At 52.4% G+C, this 17,135-nt stretch overlaps 1 protein-coding gene and 1 long non-coding RNA gene across 5 annotated transcripts; one reads left to right on the forward strand and one right to left on the reverse strand.

Annotated features, from left to right (window-relative positions):
- Window positions 1–44: 44 nt before the first annotated feature.
- On the forward strand, window positions 45–17,135 carry QPCTL (glutaminyl-peptide cyclotransferase like). 4 transcript variants are annotated; one of them, NM_001194501.2, is given in 8 exon segments: window positions 45–907; window positions 1,409–1,552; window positions 4,036–4,317; window positions 7,576–7,728; window positions 7,830–7,929; window positions 11,508–11,624; window positions 12,620–13,089; window positions 13,566–13,705. In NM_001194501.2, coding segments are annotated over 7 exon segments (1,149 nt in total). In that variant the 5' UTR covers window positions 45–700; the 3' UTR covers window positions 12,766–13,089; window positions 13,566–13,705.
- Window positions 14,312–16,155, reverse strand: LOC144337197 (uncharacterized). The gene is made up of 2 exons (XR_013409935.1): window positions 15,688–16,155; window positions 14,312–14,446 (listed from the first exon to the last, which is right to left on the reverse strand). It is a non-coding gene; the product is annotated as an uncharacterized LOC144337197 (long non-coding RNA).

Consider the following 17,135-nt stretch of genomic DNA (forward strand, 5'->3'; position numbering starts at 1 on the left):
CCAACCAGTAAGTGGAGGCGTGGCCTGTTGCCATAGCATTGCCCACCAACGGTGCACAATGAAAGAATAAAAGCCTCGAATAGGGGTTCGAGGCCAGTCAGAACCACACGGGGCAGATGTTTATGACAATGAAGACAAAAGGAAAGGCGGTCTGATTCAAACCGTTTCGTTGAAGAATGGTACAGGTTGAAGGAGGGAAATGACAAACTATTTCCAAATGCCCGCCGGCCGTGACTTCGGGGGCGCGGCCTCCGCTGAAGCCAATCCGCTCCTCGCTTCGGAGACAGGCACCGCCCCTCTTCCCTCTGGGACGGGTTATTGACGTATCTACTGATCTTTCCGACCCTGCGCCACCAATCCCCTGCCTACATCCGGGAGGGGCATGGACCTGCGCCCGAGAGATTGAATATTTTCCACGATCAAACGCTGCTCATTGGCTTTCCCCCTCCGCTAAGGCGGAGCCTATCTCTTTTGCGCTCCCTTTTGGGTCGTGCCATTCTCAGAAGAACCAACCCCAATACCCAAGGGAGGCCGGGAGGCGTGTCCTCAGGACCGTAGCTCTTATTGGTTTCGCTGCTCGCTGTGGGGTGGGCAGGTGCAGCCGCTGCTGTTGCTTATTGGCCCACTGATTCCATGGGGTGGAACTTGGCTGGGCCTAAACTCAATCGTGGTCTGGTACAGGTTTCAGGGCATAGCTGCCATGCGTTCCGGGGGCCGCGGGCGGCCCCGCCTGCGGCTAGGGGAACGTGGCGTTATGGAGCCACTCTTGCCCCCGAAGCGCCGCCTGCTACCGCGGGTTCGGCTCTTGCCCCTGTTGCTGGCGCTGGCCGTGGGCTCGGCGTTCTACACCATTTGGAGCGGCTGGCACCGCAGGACTGAGGAGCTGCCGCTGGGCCGGGAGCTGCGGGTGAGGCTGGGCGGGGACCCGGGCACCGCGGGGACCCTCATTCCCTCCCCGCTGTTACCCAGGGTTGACTTGGCTTTAGCGTACGGCCCTAACCGCAGATGCCACAGTCTTCGTCATCTGAGCGCATGACCCTTACCAAAGGAATAAGGCTTCGGGCTGGTTTTACAACAGTAGCTTCCTTTTATGAGGAAAGGTCTGAAATAGTAAGACGAGGGGGTTCAGGGTTCTACGCCTTTAGTCAACTATTTGGAAGAGTCCCTTCCTCCATCTCCCCTCTCTCTCACTGGGCCTCGATTTCCCCATCAAGTTTGAGGTAGGCTGGACCGGATGGTCTTGGAAGGACTTTTTCTGAGCCTTGGATTTATCCTAGAAGTCTCCGATGCTGGAGGCCGCAAATTAGAAAGAGGACCCGGGGCTGCTTGTGGGTGACGGCGCCCGGGGTAGGGATGAAATGGTGGGTTGCTCTCATTCTTCCCTTCCCTATCCCACCTCCTTCCCAAGGTCCCGTTGATCGGAAGCCTTCCCGAAGCCCGGCTGCGGAGGGTGGTGGGACAACTGGACCCACAGCGTCTCTGGGGCACTTATCTGCGCCCCCTGCTGGTTGTGCGAACCCCAGGCAGCCCGGGAAATCTCCAAGTCAGAAAGGTAAAGGGACCCACCTCCAGTCCCTGACCCCCTAGCCCTCCAGGGAATGGGAAATAAGCATCCTGTTCAAGATCCCAAAGGAGCTAAGAGGAGGAACTGGGGCAATGACTGGAGTTAATCGGACTCTAGACTCCCATGCTGAAAACAAACCACCAGGCTGTACTGCCCCCCTTAATGCCCCCACCAAAAGCTTACTATGTGCTAGGCATAGGCAACAGACAGCCCTTTAAGGTGGGTACCAATATGATCTTCATTATGCAGATGGGGAAATTGAGGCTCAGAGAGGTTATACACATTGCACAAATCCTACAGATAATAAATAGTAGACCTTAGCCTGGTGCACTGGCTCATGCCTGTAATCCCAGCACTTTGGGAAGCCAAGGTGGGGGAATCATCTGAGAACTTCGAGACTAGCCTAGTCAACATAGTGAGACCCAATGTTTAGAAAATCATAGACCTAGAGTTGAACCCAAGCAGGTTGGCTCCAACCTGGTGCTGTAATGTGAGTCATTTAAAGGCCAGGCACAGCAGCTCACACCTGTAATCCTAGCACTTTGGGAGGTCAAGACAGGCAGATCACTTGAGGTCAGGAATTTGAGACCAGCCTGGCCAACATCGTGAAACCCCATCTCTACTAAAAATACAAAATTAGCCAGGCGTGGTGGTGGGTAACTGTAGTCGCAGCTACTTGGGAGGCTGAGGCACGAGAATCACTTGAACCCGGGAGGCGGAGGCTTCAGTGAGCTGAGATTGCTCCACTGCACCCCAGCATGGGTGACAGAGCAAGACTCCATCTCAAAAAAAAAAAAAAAAAAGAGTCATTTAAATACTGCCTGAGTCCCAGTGCGACCTCATCCACTTAGATTGTGACCTTGGACTTGTTTCTTTTCTCTTTTCTTTTCTTTTTTTTTTTTTTGAGACGGAGTCTCACACTGTTGCTTGGGTTGGAGTGCAGTGGCGCAATCTCGGCTCACGGCAACCTCCACTTACCAGGTTCAAGTGATTCTCCTGCCTCAACCTCCTGAGTAGCTGGGATTACAGGTGCCCGCCACCACGTCTGGCTAATTTTTTTGTATTTTTAGTAGAGACGGGGTTTCACTATGTTGGCCAGGCTGGTGTTGAACGCCTGACCTCGTGATCCACCTGCCTCAGACCCCCAAAGTTCTGGGACTACAGGCGTGAGCCACCGCGCCCAGCCCGAACTAGTTTCTTAACCTCTCTGAGCCCATTTCCTCATCTGCAAAATGGGATCATGTATCGGCAGTCCCTCCCCTTTATGGTTCCGAGAAGAGAGCTTAGCACACAGTGAGAGCTATTTAAGGGTAAGCTATGCCGGGCGCGGTGGCTCACGCCTGTAATCCCAGCACTTTGGGAGGCCGAGGCGGGCGGATCACAAGGTCAGGAGATAGAGACCACGGTGAAACCCCGTTTCTACTAAAAATACAAAAAATTAGCCGGGCGCGGTGGCGGGCGCCTGTAGTCCCAGCTACTCAGGAGGCTGAGGCAGGAGAATGGCGTGAACCCGGGAGGCGGAGCTTGCAGTGAGCCGAGATTGCGCCACTGCACTCCAGCCTGGGCGACAGAGCGAGACTCTGTCTCAAAAAAAAAAAAAAAAAAAAAAAAGGGTAAGCTGTGATGAGTCTTGTTGGCTTCAAGAGGCGGGGTCACCCCAACATCTGGCACCCAGTAGGTACTCACCAGGACTGTCAAGGGAATGATTTTAATCACAGTAGGGGACTGGGCACAGTGGCTCACACCTATAGTCCCAGCACTTTGGGAGGCTGAAGCAGGCAGATCACTTGAGGTCAGGAATTTGATACCAGGCTGGCCAACATTGTGAAACCTCATCTCTTCTAAAAGTACAAAAAATAGCCAGGTGTTGTGGGGGGGGCCTGTAACCCCAGCTACTCGGGAGGCTGAGTCAGGAGAAATCACTTGAAGCCAGGAGGCGGAGGTTGCAGTGAGCTGAGATCGAGCCACTGCACTCCAGCCTGGGTGACAGAGCAAGACTCCATCTCAAAAAGAAAAAGAAAAAAAGAGGCCAGGCACGGTGGCTCACGCCTGTAATCCCAGCACTTTGGGAGGCCGAAGCAGGCAGATCACGAGGTCAGGAGATCAAGACCATCCTGGCTGACACGGTGAAACCCTGTCTCTACTAAAAATACAAAAAATTAGCCGGGCATGGTGGCGGGCACCTGTAGTTCCAGCTACTCAGGAGACTGAGGCAGGAGAATGGCGTGAACCCAGGAGGCGGAGCTTGCAGTGAGCCAAGATCGCGCCACTACACTCCCTTCTGGGTGACAGAGCGAGACTCTGTCTCAAAAAAAAAAAAAAAAGAAAAAGATAAAAAAGAAAGAAATCCATTAAATCAGAGTGGGACTTTAGAGTCAACCCATCTGCTCTACATGGCTCAGGTCACGTGGCCCTTCTCCCCACCTCCTCCCCAGTCCCCGTCCACCCTCCCACCTCTCTCTTGCCGCTAGTTCCTGGAGGCCACGCTGCGGTCCCTGACAGCAGGTTGGCACGTGGAGCTGGATCCCTTCACAGCCTCGACGCCCCTGGGCCCAGTGGACTTTGGCAATGTGGTGGCCACGCTGGACCCGGGGGCTGCCCGTCACCTCACCCTTGCCTGCCATTATGACTCGAAGCTCTTCCCACCCGGATCGACCCCGTTTGTAGGGGCCACAGACTCGGCTGTGCCCTGTGCCCTGCTGCTGGAGCTGGCCCAGGCACTTGACCTGGAGCTGAGCAGGGCCAAAGAACAGGTAAGGAGCAGGAGTTGGGGAGGGTAGTGGGCTACCTCCACCTTTTCCCAAGCCCCCACCTTACCTTTTCTGGACATTTGTCATCCCTCTCATCTTCCCACTCTACTCCGCGCACGGTGTCACAGGGATATTTTTTTCCTTTTTTGAGACAGAGTTTCACTCTTGCTCCCCAGGCTGGAGTGCACATGGCGGGATCTTGGCTTACCGCAACCTCTGCCTCTCGGGTTCAAGCGATTCTCCTGCCTCAGCCTCCCTAGTAGATGGGATTACAGGCATGTGCCACCACGCACAGCTAATTTTGTAATTTTAGTGGAGACGTGCTATCTCCATGTTGGTCAGGCTGGTCTCGAACTCCCAACCTCAGGTGATCTGCCCTCCTCGGCCTCCCAGAGTGCGGGGATTACAGGCGTGAGCCACCACGCCTGGCCATCACAGGGATCTTTTTACCTCCTAGATGTCAGATTCTCTTTCCTCTCCCCCAAACCCTCCCAGGGCTCCCGCCTCATTGCATTGCATTGCATCCCGCAAGCATAATCCAGAGTCCTTATATTGGCCCATGGGCTGTGCCCTGGTACCTCTCCAGCCTCATCTCCCACCCCTCACCTCTTGCTCACTCTGCTGTAGCCACCCCTACCTCCTCTGGATTCCTCAAACCCGCAGGGCTCACTCCCGCCTCAGAGCATTTGCACTTGCTGTTTGCTTTGGATAGAATGTGCTTTTCTGGCCAGGCTCGGTGGCTCACGCTTGGAATCCCAGCATTTTGGAAGGCTGAGGTGGGTGGATCATGAGGTCAGGAGTTCAAGACCAGCCTGGCCAACATGGTGAAACCCTGTCTCTACCAAAAATACAAAAATTAGCCACGCTTGGTGGTACACACCTGTAACCCCAGCTACTCGGGAGACTGAAGCAGAGAACTGCTTGAACTCGGGAAGCGGAGGTTGCAGTGAGCTGAAGTTGCACCACTGCTCTCCAGCCTGGGTGACACAGCAAGACTCCATCTCAAAAAAAAAAAAAAAAAAAAAATTATCCGGGTGTAGTGGCATGCTACTTGGGAGGCTGAGAGGGGAGGATGGCTTGAGTCGAGGAGTTTGAGGCTGCAGTGAGCCATGATCATGCCACTGTATTCTAGCCTGGGTGACAAGAGACCTTGTCTCTTAAAAAAAAAAAAAAAAAAAGAATATGCTTTTCATAGATATCTTCCTGGCTGACTCCCACTCTTCACTCAGGTGTCCACTCCAATGTCACCCCTTTAAAGAGGCCTTCCCAGCCGGGCATGGTAGCTCACGCCTGTAATCCCAGCATTTTGGGAGGCCAAGGCAGGCAGATCATTTGAGGTCAGAAGTTCGAGCCCAGCTTGGCCAACAGGGAAACCCCATCTCTACTAAAAATACAAAAATTAGCTGGGCATGGTGGTGCACACCTGTAATCCTGGCTACTTGGGAGGTTGAAACAGGAGGATCGGCCGGGCGCGGTGGCTCAAGCCTGTAATCCCAGCACTTTGGGAGGCCGAGATGGGTGGATCACGAGGTCAGGAGATCGAGACCATCCTGGTTAACACGGTGAAACCCCGTCTCTACTGAAAAATACAAAAAAAAAACTAGCCGGGCGAGGTGGCGGGCGCCTGCAGTCCCAGCTACTTGGGAGGCTGAGGCAGGAGAATGGCGTGAACCCGGGAGGCGGAGCTTGCAGTGAGCTGAGATCTGGCCACTGCACTCCAGCCTGGGCGACAGAGCGAGACTCTGTCTCAAAAAAAAAAAAAAAAAAAAAAGAAACAGGAGGATCACTTGAACCCGGGAGGCGGAGGTTGCAGTGAGCCAAGATCACACCACTGAACTCCAGCCTGGACGACAGAGCGAGATTCTGTCTCAAAACAAACAGAAAAGAAAAACACAGATCTCATCATGGTCTTGCCCTGCTCAACCCCCCTCCGTACCTCCCCAGTGTCCCTATAACAAAGCCCACACTCCCTGGCCCTTGCTAAACCCTCCGGACTCCTCTCAAACCTCTGGGACCCCTTCCCTGGCCACAGCCTTGCCCTGTGTTGCTCCCTTGGCTGGGAATGCTCTTCCTCCTGCTCCATTTTGCCAGGCCAGTTCCTACCCACTCTCATGGCAAACATCCCTTCCCAAAAGACCCAACGCCCTCTCCAGGCCAGGTCATCCCCCAGCCTCCTTCCTATGCCCTCTCAGGACTCTATAGTTCTTAGAAGCATTTGTCTCAACTGCATTTCGCTGTTTGTATAATTACTCATTTGTGGCTCTATCTCTTTCTCCAAACTGAGCTTGAGGAATAATAATCAGAGATAATCCTTATTTAGTTACATGCCAGGCACTGTTCTAAGACCTGGATTCAAACCTTACCCTTTGAAAAGAACTGTTATTGCTGGGCGTGGTGGCTGACATCTGTAATCCCAGCACTTTGGGAGGCTGAGGCAGGTGGATCATTTGAGGTCAGGAGTTTGAGACCAGCCCGGCCAACATGGTGAAACCTTGTCTCTACTGAAAATACGAAAATTAGCTGGGCGTGATAGCGGGCGCCTGTGGTCACAGCTATATGGGAGGTTGAAGCAGGAGAATCTCTTGAACCTGGGAGGTGGAGGTTGCAGTGAGTCAAGGTTGTGTCATTCCATTCCAGCCCGGGTGACAGAGCAAGACTTAGTCTCAAAAAAAAAAAAAAAAAAAAAAAACCTCAGCCAGGCGCGGTGGCTCAAGCCTGTAATCCCAGCACTTTGGGAGGCCGAGGCCTGATCACGAGGTCAGGAGATCGAGACCATCCTGGCTAACACGGTGAAACCCCGTCTCTACTAAAAAATACAAAAAATCAGCTGGGCGTGGTGGCGGGCGCCTATAGTCCCAGTCACTTAGGAGGCTGAGGCAGGAGAATGGCGTAAACCCGGGAGGCGGAGCTTGCAGTGAGCTGAGATTCGGCCACTGCACTCCAGCCTGGGCCACAGAGCGAGACTCCATCTCAAAAAAAAAAAACCAAAAAAAAAACTCTTATTAACCCCATTTATAGATGAAGAAACTGATGCCTCTAGAAGTTAGTAACTTCCCCATGCCTGCTTTGTTATGAAGCAGCCAAGTACGGATTTGATCCCAGACAACTGGACTCAGAATCTGTGCTCTTGGCTACCACGTTCAATGAGTGAGGACATCTCATTTGTTCTGTTAAGCCATGCAAATGGGCAAGAAGTGTGGGTGTGCCGAGGCTGAGGGCTAGTCCTGAGCTGTCTCTGACCGCCCCCTGCTGCTCCCACAGGCAGCCCCGGTGACCCTGCAACTGCTCTTCCTGGATGGTGAAGAGGCGCTGAAGGAGTGGGGACCCAAGGACTCCCTTTACGGTTCCCGGCACCTGGCCCAGCTCATGGAGTCTATACCTCATAGCCCCGGCCCCACCAGGATCCAGGCTATTGTAAGACCAGGGTCCCCTGACTTCTGGCGAGGGAGGGAGAAGGTGAAGCGGGGCTGGCGTCATCTTGCGCGGGCCCCTCCAGTCCTGGCCTTTCTCCTCAGGAGCTCTTTATGCTTCTTGATCTCCTGGGAGCCCCCAATCCCACCTTCTACAGCCACTTCCCTCGCACGGTCCGCTGGTTCCATCGGCTGAGAAGCATTGGTAAGGGTGAATGTGGAGGTGGGCCCCAGCCCACCTGGGGTATGGGGTACAGGGCGGCGGGCTGGGGTAGGACAGGCACCTACCCTCTAAAGGCTCATCTACCAGTCTGGGCCACATAGGAAGACCCCATTTTTTTTTTTTTTTTTGAGATGGAGTCTCACTGTGTCACCCAGGCTGGAGTGCAGTGGCGTGATCTTGGCTCACTGCAACCTGCACCTCCCAGGTTCAAGCCATTCTCCTGCCTCATCCTCCCGAGTAGCTGGGACTACAGGCGCATGCCACCATGGCCAGCTAATTTTTTATTTTAGCAGAGACAGGGTTTCACTATGTTGGCCAAGCTGGTCTCGAACTCCTGATCTCGAGATTCGCCCACCTCAGTCTCTCAAAGTGCTGGGATTACAGGCGTGAGCCACCGCGCCCTGTGACCCCATCTCTTAGAAAAAGAAATTAGCACCGGGCATGGTGGCTCACGCCTGTAATCCCAGCACTTTGGGAGGCCGAGGCAGGCAGATCACGAGGTCAGGAGATCGAGACCATCCTAGCTAACATGGTGAAACCCTGACTGTACTAAAAGTACAAAAAATTAGCCGGGCGTGGTGGCGGGCGCCTGTAGTCCCAGCTACTCGGGAGGCTGAGGCAGGAGAATGGTGTGAACCCAGGAGGCAGAGCTTGCAGTGAGCGGAGATTGCGCCACTGCACTCTAGCCTGGGCAACAGCTGGGTGCAGTGGCATGCACCTGTCATCCCAGCTACTAGGGAGTATCCTTTGAGCCTGGGAGGGCAAGGCTCCTGGGAGGTCAAGGCTGTAGTGAGCCAAGATTGCACCACTGCACTCCAGCCTGAGATCCTGTCTCAAAAAAAAAAAAAAAAAAAAAAAAAAAAAAAGCTGGCTTGGTGGCTCACACCTGTAATCCCAGCACTTTCAGAGGCTGAGGCGGGTGGATCACTTGAACTCAGGAGTTCCAGACCAGCCTGGGCAACATGGCGAAACCCCGTCTCTACAAAATAAAAACAAAAATTAGGTCAGTCGTGGTGGCTCACGCCTGTAATCCCAGCACTTTGGGAGGCCGAAGCGGGTGGATCACCTGAGGTTAGGAGTTTGAGACCAGCCTGGCCAACGGGGCGAAACCCCTTCTCTACTAAAAATACGAAAAGTTAGCCGGGCGTGGTGGTGTGTGCTTGTAATCCTAGCTATTCAGGAGGCTGAGGCAGGAGAATCGCTTGAACCTGGGAGGCGGAGGTTGCAGTGAGCCGAGATCGTGCCACTGCACTCTAGCCTGGGCAACAGAGTGAGACTCCATTAAAAAAAAAAAAAAAAAAAAAATTAGCCAGGCGTGATGGCACCTGCCTGTAGTCCCAGTGACTTGGGAGGCTGAAGTGGCAGGATCACTTGAGTCTGGGAGGTCGAGGCTGCAGTAAGCTGTGATTGCACCACTGCACTCCAGCCTGGGTGACAGAGTGAGACTCTGTCTCAAAAAAGAAATAAATAAAAATAAAAATTTTAAAAAGTTAAAAATTGTTTTTCTTCCTTTTTGTGGAGAACAGGGTCTCGCTATATTGCCCAGGCAGGTCTCGAACTCCTGGGCTCAAGTGATCCTCCCGCCTCTGCCTCCTTGAGAGCTGGGATTACAGGCATGAGCCACTGCACCCGGCCTAAAAATTGTTTTTAAAAATAAAGGCTCGGCCAGGTGCAATGGCTCACGCCTGTAATCCCAACACTTTGGGAGTCTGAGGTGGGTGGATCACAAGGTCAGGAGTTCGAGACCAGCCTGGCCAATATGGTAAAACCCTATCTCTACTATAAATACAAAAAGCAGCCAGGTGAGGTAGTGTGTGCCTGTAGTCTCAGCTACTCCGGAGGCTGAGGCAGAAGAATCGTTTGTACCTGGGAGGCATAGATTGCAGTGAGCTGAAATTGTGCCACTGCACTCCAGCCTGGGTGACAGAGCGAGACTCTGTCTCAAAAAATAAAATAAAATAAAATAAAGGCTCATCCAGCCTTTTCTCTACCTCTCTATCTTTCTAAGGAACTAGAGATTAGTGATAGTGATTAACAGACGGGCTGTAAGGTGAGACAGCTGTGGTTTCCAATCTTACCAGCTGGGTGAACTTGGACAAGTGGCTTCATTTCTCTGAGCCTCAGTTTCCTATCTGTAAAATGGCCAGTGGGGGCTGGGCCTGGTGGCTCTCGCATGTAATCCCAGCGCTTTGGAAGGCTGAGGCAGGTGAATCACAAGGTTGGGAGTTCGAGACCAATCTGGCCAATATGGTGACACCCCATCTCTACTAAACATTCAAAAATTAGCTGGGCATGGTGGCGGGTGCCTATACTCCCAGCTACTCAGGAGTCTGAGGCAGGAAAATTGCTTGAACCTGGGAGGTGGAGGTTGCAGTGAGCCGAGATTGCGCCACTGCGCTCCAACCTGGCGACACAGAGAGACTGTCTCAAAAAAAAAGGCCAGGGGACCCAGAAGTAGTGGCTCATGCCTGTAGTCCCAGCACTTTGAGAGGCCGAGGCAGGAAGATCACATGAACCCAGAAGTTTGAGGCCAGCCCGGGCAACACAGGAAGATCCCGTTTCCACACACACACACAATTACCCAGGCATGGGGGCAGGCGCGTGAAGTCCCAGCTATTTGAGAGGCTGAGACTGGAGGATCGCTCAGGCCAGCAAGATTAAGGCTGCACTGAGCTGTCATCGCCCCACTGCATTCCAGTGTGGATGAGAGAACAAGATCTTTTTTTTTTTTTTTTTTGAGACAGAGTCTCGCTTGGTCTCCCAGGCTGGAGTGTAGTGGCCCAATCTTGGCTCACTACAACCTCTGCCTCCTAGGTTCAAGCGATTCTCCTGCCTCAGCCTCCTGAGTAGCTGAGACTACAGGCATCTGCCACCACGCCTGGCTAATTTTTGTATTTTTAGTAGAGACAGGGTTTCACCATATTGGCCAGGCTGGTCTCGAACTCCTGACCTTGTGATCCGTCCGCCTCAACCTTCCAAAGTGCTGGGATTACAGGCGTGAGCCACCTTACCTGGCCTTTTTTCTTTTCTGTTTTTTTTTTTTTTTTTTTTTTTTTGAGACAGAATCTTACTCTGTCACCCAGGCTGGAGTGCAGTGGTGCAATCTTAGCTCACTGCAACCTCCACCTCCCAGGTTCAAGCAATTCTTGTGCCTCAGCTTCCCAAGTAGCTGGGACTACAAGCGCCCACCACCACACCTAGCTAATTTTTGTATTTTTAGTGGAGACAGGGTTTCACTATGTTGGCCAAGCTGGTTTCGAACTCCTAACCTCAGGTGATCCACCTGCCTCGGCCTCCCTAAGTGCTGGGATTACAGGTGTGAGCCACCACACTGGGCCACAAGATCTTGTCTCAAAAAAAAGAATGTCTATGTCTTTGACTTGGAGGGATTGAATGAGACCAGGAACATAGTGAGCCCACAGGAAGGAGTAACTGGCATTCATCCTTGTTGGGATGACCAGGGCTTTGTCTCTGGGTGCTCTGCCCTCCTCTGATTTGTGGACTGGGGACCTCTGACTACTAAGGACTAACCCTTCCTCTCTAATCACCCCCACCTCCAGAGAAGCGTCTGCACCGTTTGAACCTGCTGCAGTCTCATCCCCAGGAAGTGATGTACTTCCAACCCGGGGAGCCCTTTGGCTCTGTGGAAGACGACCACATCCCCTTCCTCCGCAGAGGTACCTGCCGCAGGGAGGGACGGAGGGTGGGTGTCTAAGGAAGCCACAAGTTGGAACTGGCCATGGCCCCTTCCCAGGGCTGGGGAATGGTGCTAAGTGGCCTAACCTCTTTGTGCTTTGATTTATTCATCTGTAAAATGGGGATAATACTCCCTATCTTAGAGTATTGTTGAGGAGATTGAACGTGCTAACACCGGTAAAGACCTTACTTGGACCAGCACCCAGCACATAGCAAGCATTCCAGAAATGTTTGCAGCTCGGCACGGTGGTTCACACCTATAATCCCAGCACTTTGGGAGGCTGAGTTAGGAGGGGTGTTGGGGGACAGGAATCCTCGAGCCCAGGAGTTTGAAACCGGCCTGGGCAACATGGCATAAATCTTGTCTTTACTAAAAATACAAAATTTAGCAGGGCATGGTGGTTCGCACCTATAGTCTCAGCTACTCAAGAGGCTGAAGTGGGAGGATCACCTGAGCCTGGGAAGTCAAGGCTGCAGTGAGCCTTGATTGAGTAGCTGCGCTCTAGCCTGGACAACAGAGGGAGACAATATTTCAAAAAACAAAAAAAAAGTGCGAGGCCTGGGCGTGGTTGCTCACGCCTGTAATCCTAGCACTTTGGGAGGCTGAGGCGGGCGGATCACCTGAAGTCGGGAGTTTGAGACCAGCCTGGCCAACATGATGAAACCCCATCTCTACTAAAAATACAAAAATTAGACAGGTGTCGTGGTACCTGCCTGTAATCCCAGCTACCCGGGAGGCTGAGACAGTAGAATCGCTGGAATCCGGGAGGCAGAGGCTGCAGTGATCTGAGATCGCGCCACTGCACTCCAGCCTGGGCGACAGAGAGAGACTCCGCCTCAAAAAAAAAAAAGTGCCCGAACATACTATCTTTCACCAGTGTGTGAGGGCAAGGCAAGGTTACCTAGAGGCTGGGCTTGGGCTCCTGGGTTGTGGTGGGCTGCAGCGGACCTGACAAAGTCTCCTCTGTCACTTCAGGGGTCCCCGTGCTCCATCTCATCTCTACGCCCTTCCCTGCTGTCTGGCACACCCCTGCGGACACAGAGGCCAATCTCCACCCGCCCACGGTACACAACTTAAGCCGCATTCTGGCCGTGTTCCTGGCTGAATACCTGGGGCTCTAGTGCCCTCGGCCAATGCCTGTGCAGAGGACTGACAGAGAAGGTCCCACCGAGCGCCAGTGAAGCTCAGGCGGGATCTGCCTAGAGTGTGCTGGCTTGTCGTTTTCACACCTTTGTCTCCTAATTGTGCTACAATTGGAAGACCTTCTTTCTTTTGATTGTCTCAAGCTGCCACCCTTCAAGGATAGGGAAGAGACCATTGTGGGGTGACAGCCAGAGGAATAAGAACGTGGTCCCTCCCCAGAGGTAAACACTTGGTCCAAAGGTTTGCAGGGGCCAAATGGTGTTTTTTTTTTCTTTGAGACGGAGTCTTGCTTCGTCGCCCAGGCTGGAGTGCAGTGGCCTGATCTCAGTTCAGTACAAGCTCCGCCTCCTGGGTTCATGCCATTCTTCTGCCTCAGCCTCCCGGGTAGCTGGGACTACAGGCGCCCACCACCATGCCCGGCTAATTTTTTGTATTTTTAGTAGAGATGGGGTTTCATCGTGTTATCCAGGATGGTCTCAATCTCCTGACCTCATGATCTGCCCGCCTTGGCCTCCCAAAGTGCGGGGATTATAGGCGTGAGCCACTGGCCCGGCAAAATGCTGTTCTTTAGGTCAGCGAACTGAAAGAGCAAAGGACTGCTAGGTGTGGTGGCTCATGCCTGTAATACCAACACTTCGAGAGGCTCAGGGGGGGAGGATCACCCGAGGTCAAGAGTTTGAGACCAGCCTGGCCAACACGGTGAAACCCTGTCTCTACTAAAAATACAGTAATTAGCTGGGCACAGTGGCAGGTGCCTGTAATCTCAGCTGCTTGGGAGGCTGAGGCAGGAGAATCACTTGTACCCAGGAGGCGGAGGTTGCAGTGAGCCGAGATCACACCACTACACTCCAGCCTGGGCGACAGAGCAAGACTCTGTCTCAAAATAAATAAATAAATAAATAAATAAATAAATAAATATTTTTAAAAAAGAGTAAAAGACTAAAAGACTGTTACTGGTCTGGTCCAGTGATGCCACCCAACCAGATGAATTCTCCGTGGCTTGTTTTGTGTCAGGTAATTCTCCAGAATGGCAGCCTTGCTACTGTACCAGTCCTAACCTAACTCCCACATGGGGCACATAGGATGTGTTCATAACCAGGCACAGAGGAGACAAGCTGATATTTTGGAAGTCCAGATTCTTCCAAACCCAATGGGTAATAAGCCATTGTTTCTGGCTGGGCATGGTGGTTCACATCTGTAATCCCAGCTCTTTGGGAGGCAGAGGCAGAGGGATAGCTTGAGCTCAGGAGTTTGAGATCAGTCTGGGCAATATAGTGTGACCCCATTCTCCAGAAAAAGGAAAAAGAAAAAAAGTGTAACCAGTGTTTCTGCAAAACACCACCTGCATAAGCCAGGTGTGGTGGTGCACACTTGTAGTCAGGAGGCTGAGGTGAGAGAATCCCATGAACCCAAGAGTTTAAGACCAGCCCGGGCAACACAGTGACACCCTGTCTCAAACAAACAACAACAACAAAAACGCCAAACATTCTGTAGAACTCATGTAAATAGACATTGCATGACAAAGGGGATCTGAAATCCAAGAAGCAGGGTGAGACAACATAAAATGCGTTTCCTCACTGCATCATGTGAATTTTTAAGACAGAGGCTCCCAAAGTATTTCACTATGGAACCCTTTTTATTAGGAAGTACTTCATAGAACTAAGATACCTCAGCCGGGCATGGTAGCTCACACCTGTAATCCCAGCACTTTGGGAGGCCAAGGCCAGTAGTTCACCTGAACTCAGGAGTTTGAGACCAGCTTGGACAACATGATGAAACCCCATATCTACTAAAAATACAAAAATTAGCCAGGTATGGTGGCATGAGCCTGTAATCCCAGCTACTTGAGAGGCTGAAACAGGAGAATCGCTGGAACCCAGTGGCAGAAGCTGCAGTGAGCCAAGATCACACCACTACACTCCAGCCTGGGCGACAGAGCGACACTCTGTCTCAACAAACAAAATACAACAACAACAAAAGAACTAGGATGCCTCAGAAGGTACTTTGGAAAACAACGGGTTTTGAAAGTCTGGGAGTGGCCGGGCGCGGTGGCTCAAGCCTGTAATCCCAGCACTTTGGGAGGCCGAGCCGGGTGGATCACGAGGTCAGGAGATCGAGACCATCCTGGCTAACACGGTGAAACCCCGTCTCTACTAAAAAAAATACAAAAATCTAGCCGGGCGAGGTGGCGGGCGCCTGTAGTCCCAGCTACTCGGGAGGCTGAGGCAGGAGAATGGTGTGAACCCGGGAGGCGGAGCTTGCAGTGAGCTGAGATCCGGCCACTGCACTCCAGCCTGGGCGACAGAGCGAGACTCCGCCTCAAAAAAAAAAAAAAAAAAAAGAAAGTCTGGGAGCATCTATGAGCGCAATGGGTAAGACAGATCTAGATCTATTGCAGAGTAGCTACAGCACACTGGCTCTCCCTTTCAGCTGTTGGCGCAGCAGTGTGAGATGGTGGGTGTAACTGCAAACTCCAGTGAGCAAGTATTTCCCAACCCTACCTAATTTTCAGACTCAGCTGGGGTGCTTATTAAAAAATGCAGACTGGGTGTGGTGGCTCATGCCTGCAATCTCAGCACTTTGAGAGGTTGAGGCGGTAGGATCACTTGAGCCCAGGACGTTTTTCTTGTTGAGGTGGAGTCTCGCTCTGTCACCCAGGCTGGAGTGCAGTGGTGAGATCTTGGCTCACTGCAACCTCCGCCTCCTGGGTACAAGCGATTCTCCTGCCTCAGCCTCCGGAGTAGCTGGGACTACAGGTGTGTGCCACCACGCCCAGCTAATTTTTGTATTTTTAGTAGAGACGGGGTTTCATCGTGTTAGCCAGGATGGTCTCGATCTCCTGACCTTGTGATCCACCTGCCTCGGCCTCCCAAAATGCTGAGATTACAAGTGTGAACCACCATGCCCGGCCCATGCTGTCCTTAAGGACACACTTTGGTGCATACACAGCTGCTCAGCAAACCAACTCAAAAGAAAAACCTGAGACGGATGGCATCTGGAAGCAGAGTCCTACACCGAGCTCTGTGCCTGTGAGTTTATGACTTTGATGGAAACTTAGCAGTGAACACGGATGCCAGGCCAAGGTGGAGGATTAGTACAGAGTGTAGCGAGCATCTGCCCTCCAAATCAACTCCAGGGCTGAAACTCGGGGTATCAAATGAGAGGATAAACATAGGTCCTCAATTTAGGTTCATCCACATTCGCTGACATTTATTGAGCATCTACTATGTGCCAGGCATCATGAGAACTTTTTTTTTTTTTTTAAGATGGAGTTTCGCTCTTGTCACCCAGGCTGGAGTGCAGTGGCACAATCTTGGCTCACTGCAACCTCTGCCTCCTGGGTTCAAGCAATTCTCCATCATCAGCCTCTAAGTAGCTGGGATTACAGGCGCCTGCCACCACGCCCAGCTAATTTTTCTATTTTTTTTGGTGGGGGGACAGAGCCTTAGTCTGTCGCCCAGGCTGGAGTGCAATGGCGAGATCTCGGCTCACTGCAAACTCCACCTCCTGGGTTCAAGCGATTCTGCTGCCTCAACCTCCCAAGTAGCTGGCAATACAGGCACCTGTCACCATGCCCTGCTAATTTTTTCTATTTTTTAGTACAGATGGGACCATGTTGATCAGGCTGGTCTCAAACTCCTGACCTCAGGTGTCCACCCGCCTTGACCTCCCAAAGTGCTGAGATTACAGGCATGAGCCACCAAGCCCAGCCCATGAGAACTTTTTTCTACATATATCAAACTGTGTAGTCTCCCTGACTACAAATCCTGAAATAGGTACAATTTCAGTTCTCATTTTGCAGGTGAGGCGGCTGAGACTGAGAATTGCGAACCAGTTGCATGCGGTGTGAGGATTTTCACTCACAGCTGTGCTTGCAACCCCCATGTCCTACCTCCCTTCCAAAAAGTACCTGTGGTTGGGTGTGGTCACTCACCCCTGTAATCCCAGTCCTTTGGAAGGTAGAGGCAGGAGGACTGCTTGAGCCCAGGAGTTCCCGACCAGCCTGGGCAACAAAGACCCTATCTCTACAAAAAAAAATTTAAGGGCCAGGCGCGGTGGTTCACGCCTGTAATCCCAGCACTTTGCGAGGCCAAGACGGGCGGATCACGAGGTCAGGAGATCGAGACCATCCTGGCCAACACAGTGAAACCCCATCTCTACTAAAAATACAACAAATTAGCTGGGCATGTTGGCAGGCGCGTGTAGTCCCAGCTACTCGGGAGGCTGAGGCAGGAGAATGGCGTGAACCTGGGAGGTGGAGCTTGCAGTGAGCCGAGATTGTGCCACTGTACTCCAGCGTGGGGGACACAGCGAGACTCTGTCTCAAAAAAAAAAAAAATTAAAATTA

Source organism: Macaca mulatta, chromosome 19 (assembly GCF_049350105.2).
Source record: "Macaca mulatta isolate MMU2019108-1 chromosome 19, T2T-MMU8v2.0, whole genome shotgun sequence".
Taxonomy (NCBI): Eukaryota; Metazoa; Chordata; class Mammalia; order Primates; family Cercopithecidae; genus Macaca; species Macaca mulatta.

Excerpts from the sequence above, each read along its gene's own strand:
- QPCTL (XM_015124124.3), top strand. The coding sequence starts at position 701 with ATGCGTTCCGGGGGCCGCGGGCGGCCCCGCCTGCGGCTAGGGGAACGT. Across the intron at positions 1,553-4,035 it reads GAAATCTCCAAGTCAGAAAG|TTCCTGGAGGCCACGCTGCG; the intron begins GTAAAGGGACCC and ends TCTTGCCGCTAG. Across the intron at positions 11,625-12,619 it reads CATCCCCTTCCTCCGCAGAG|GGGTCCCCGTGCTCCATCTC; the intron begins GTACCTGCCGCA and ends CTGTCACTTCAG.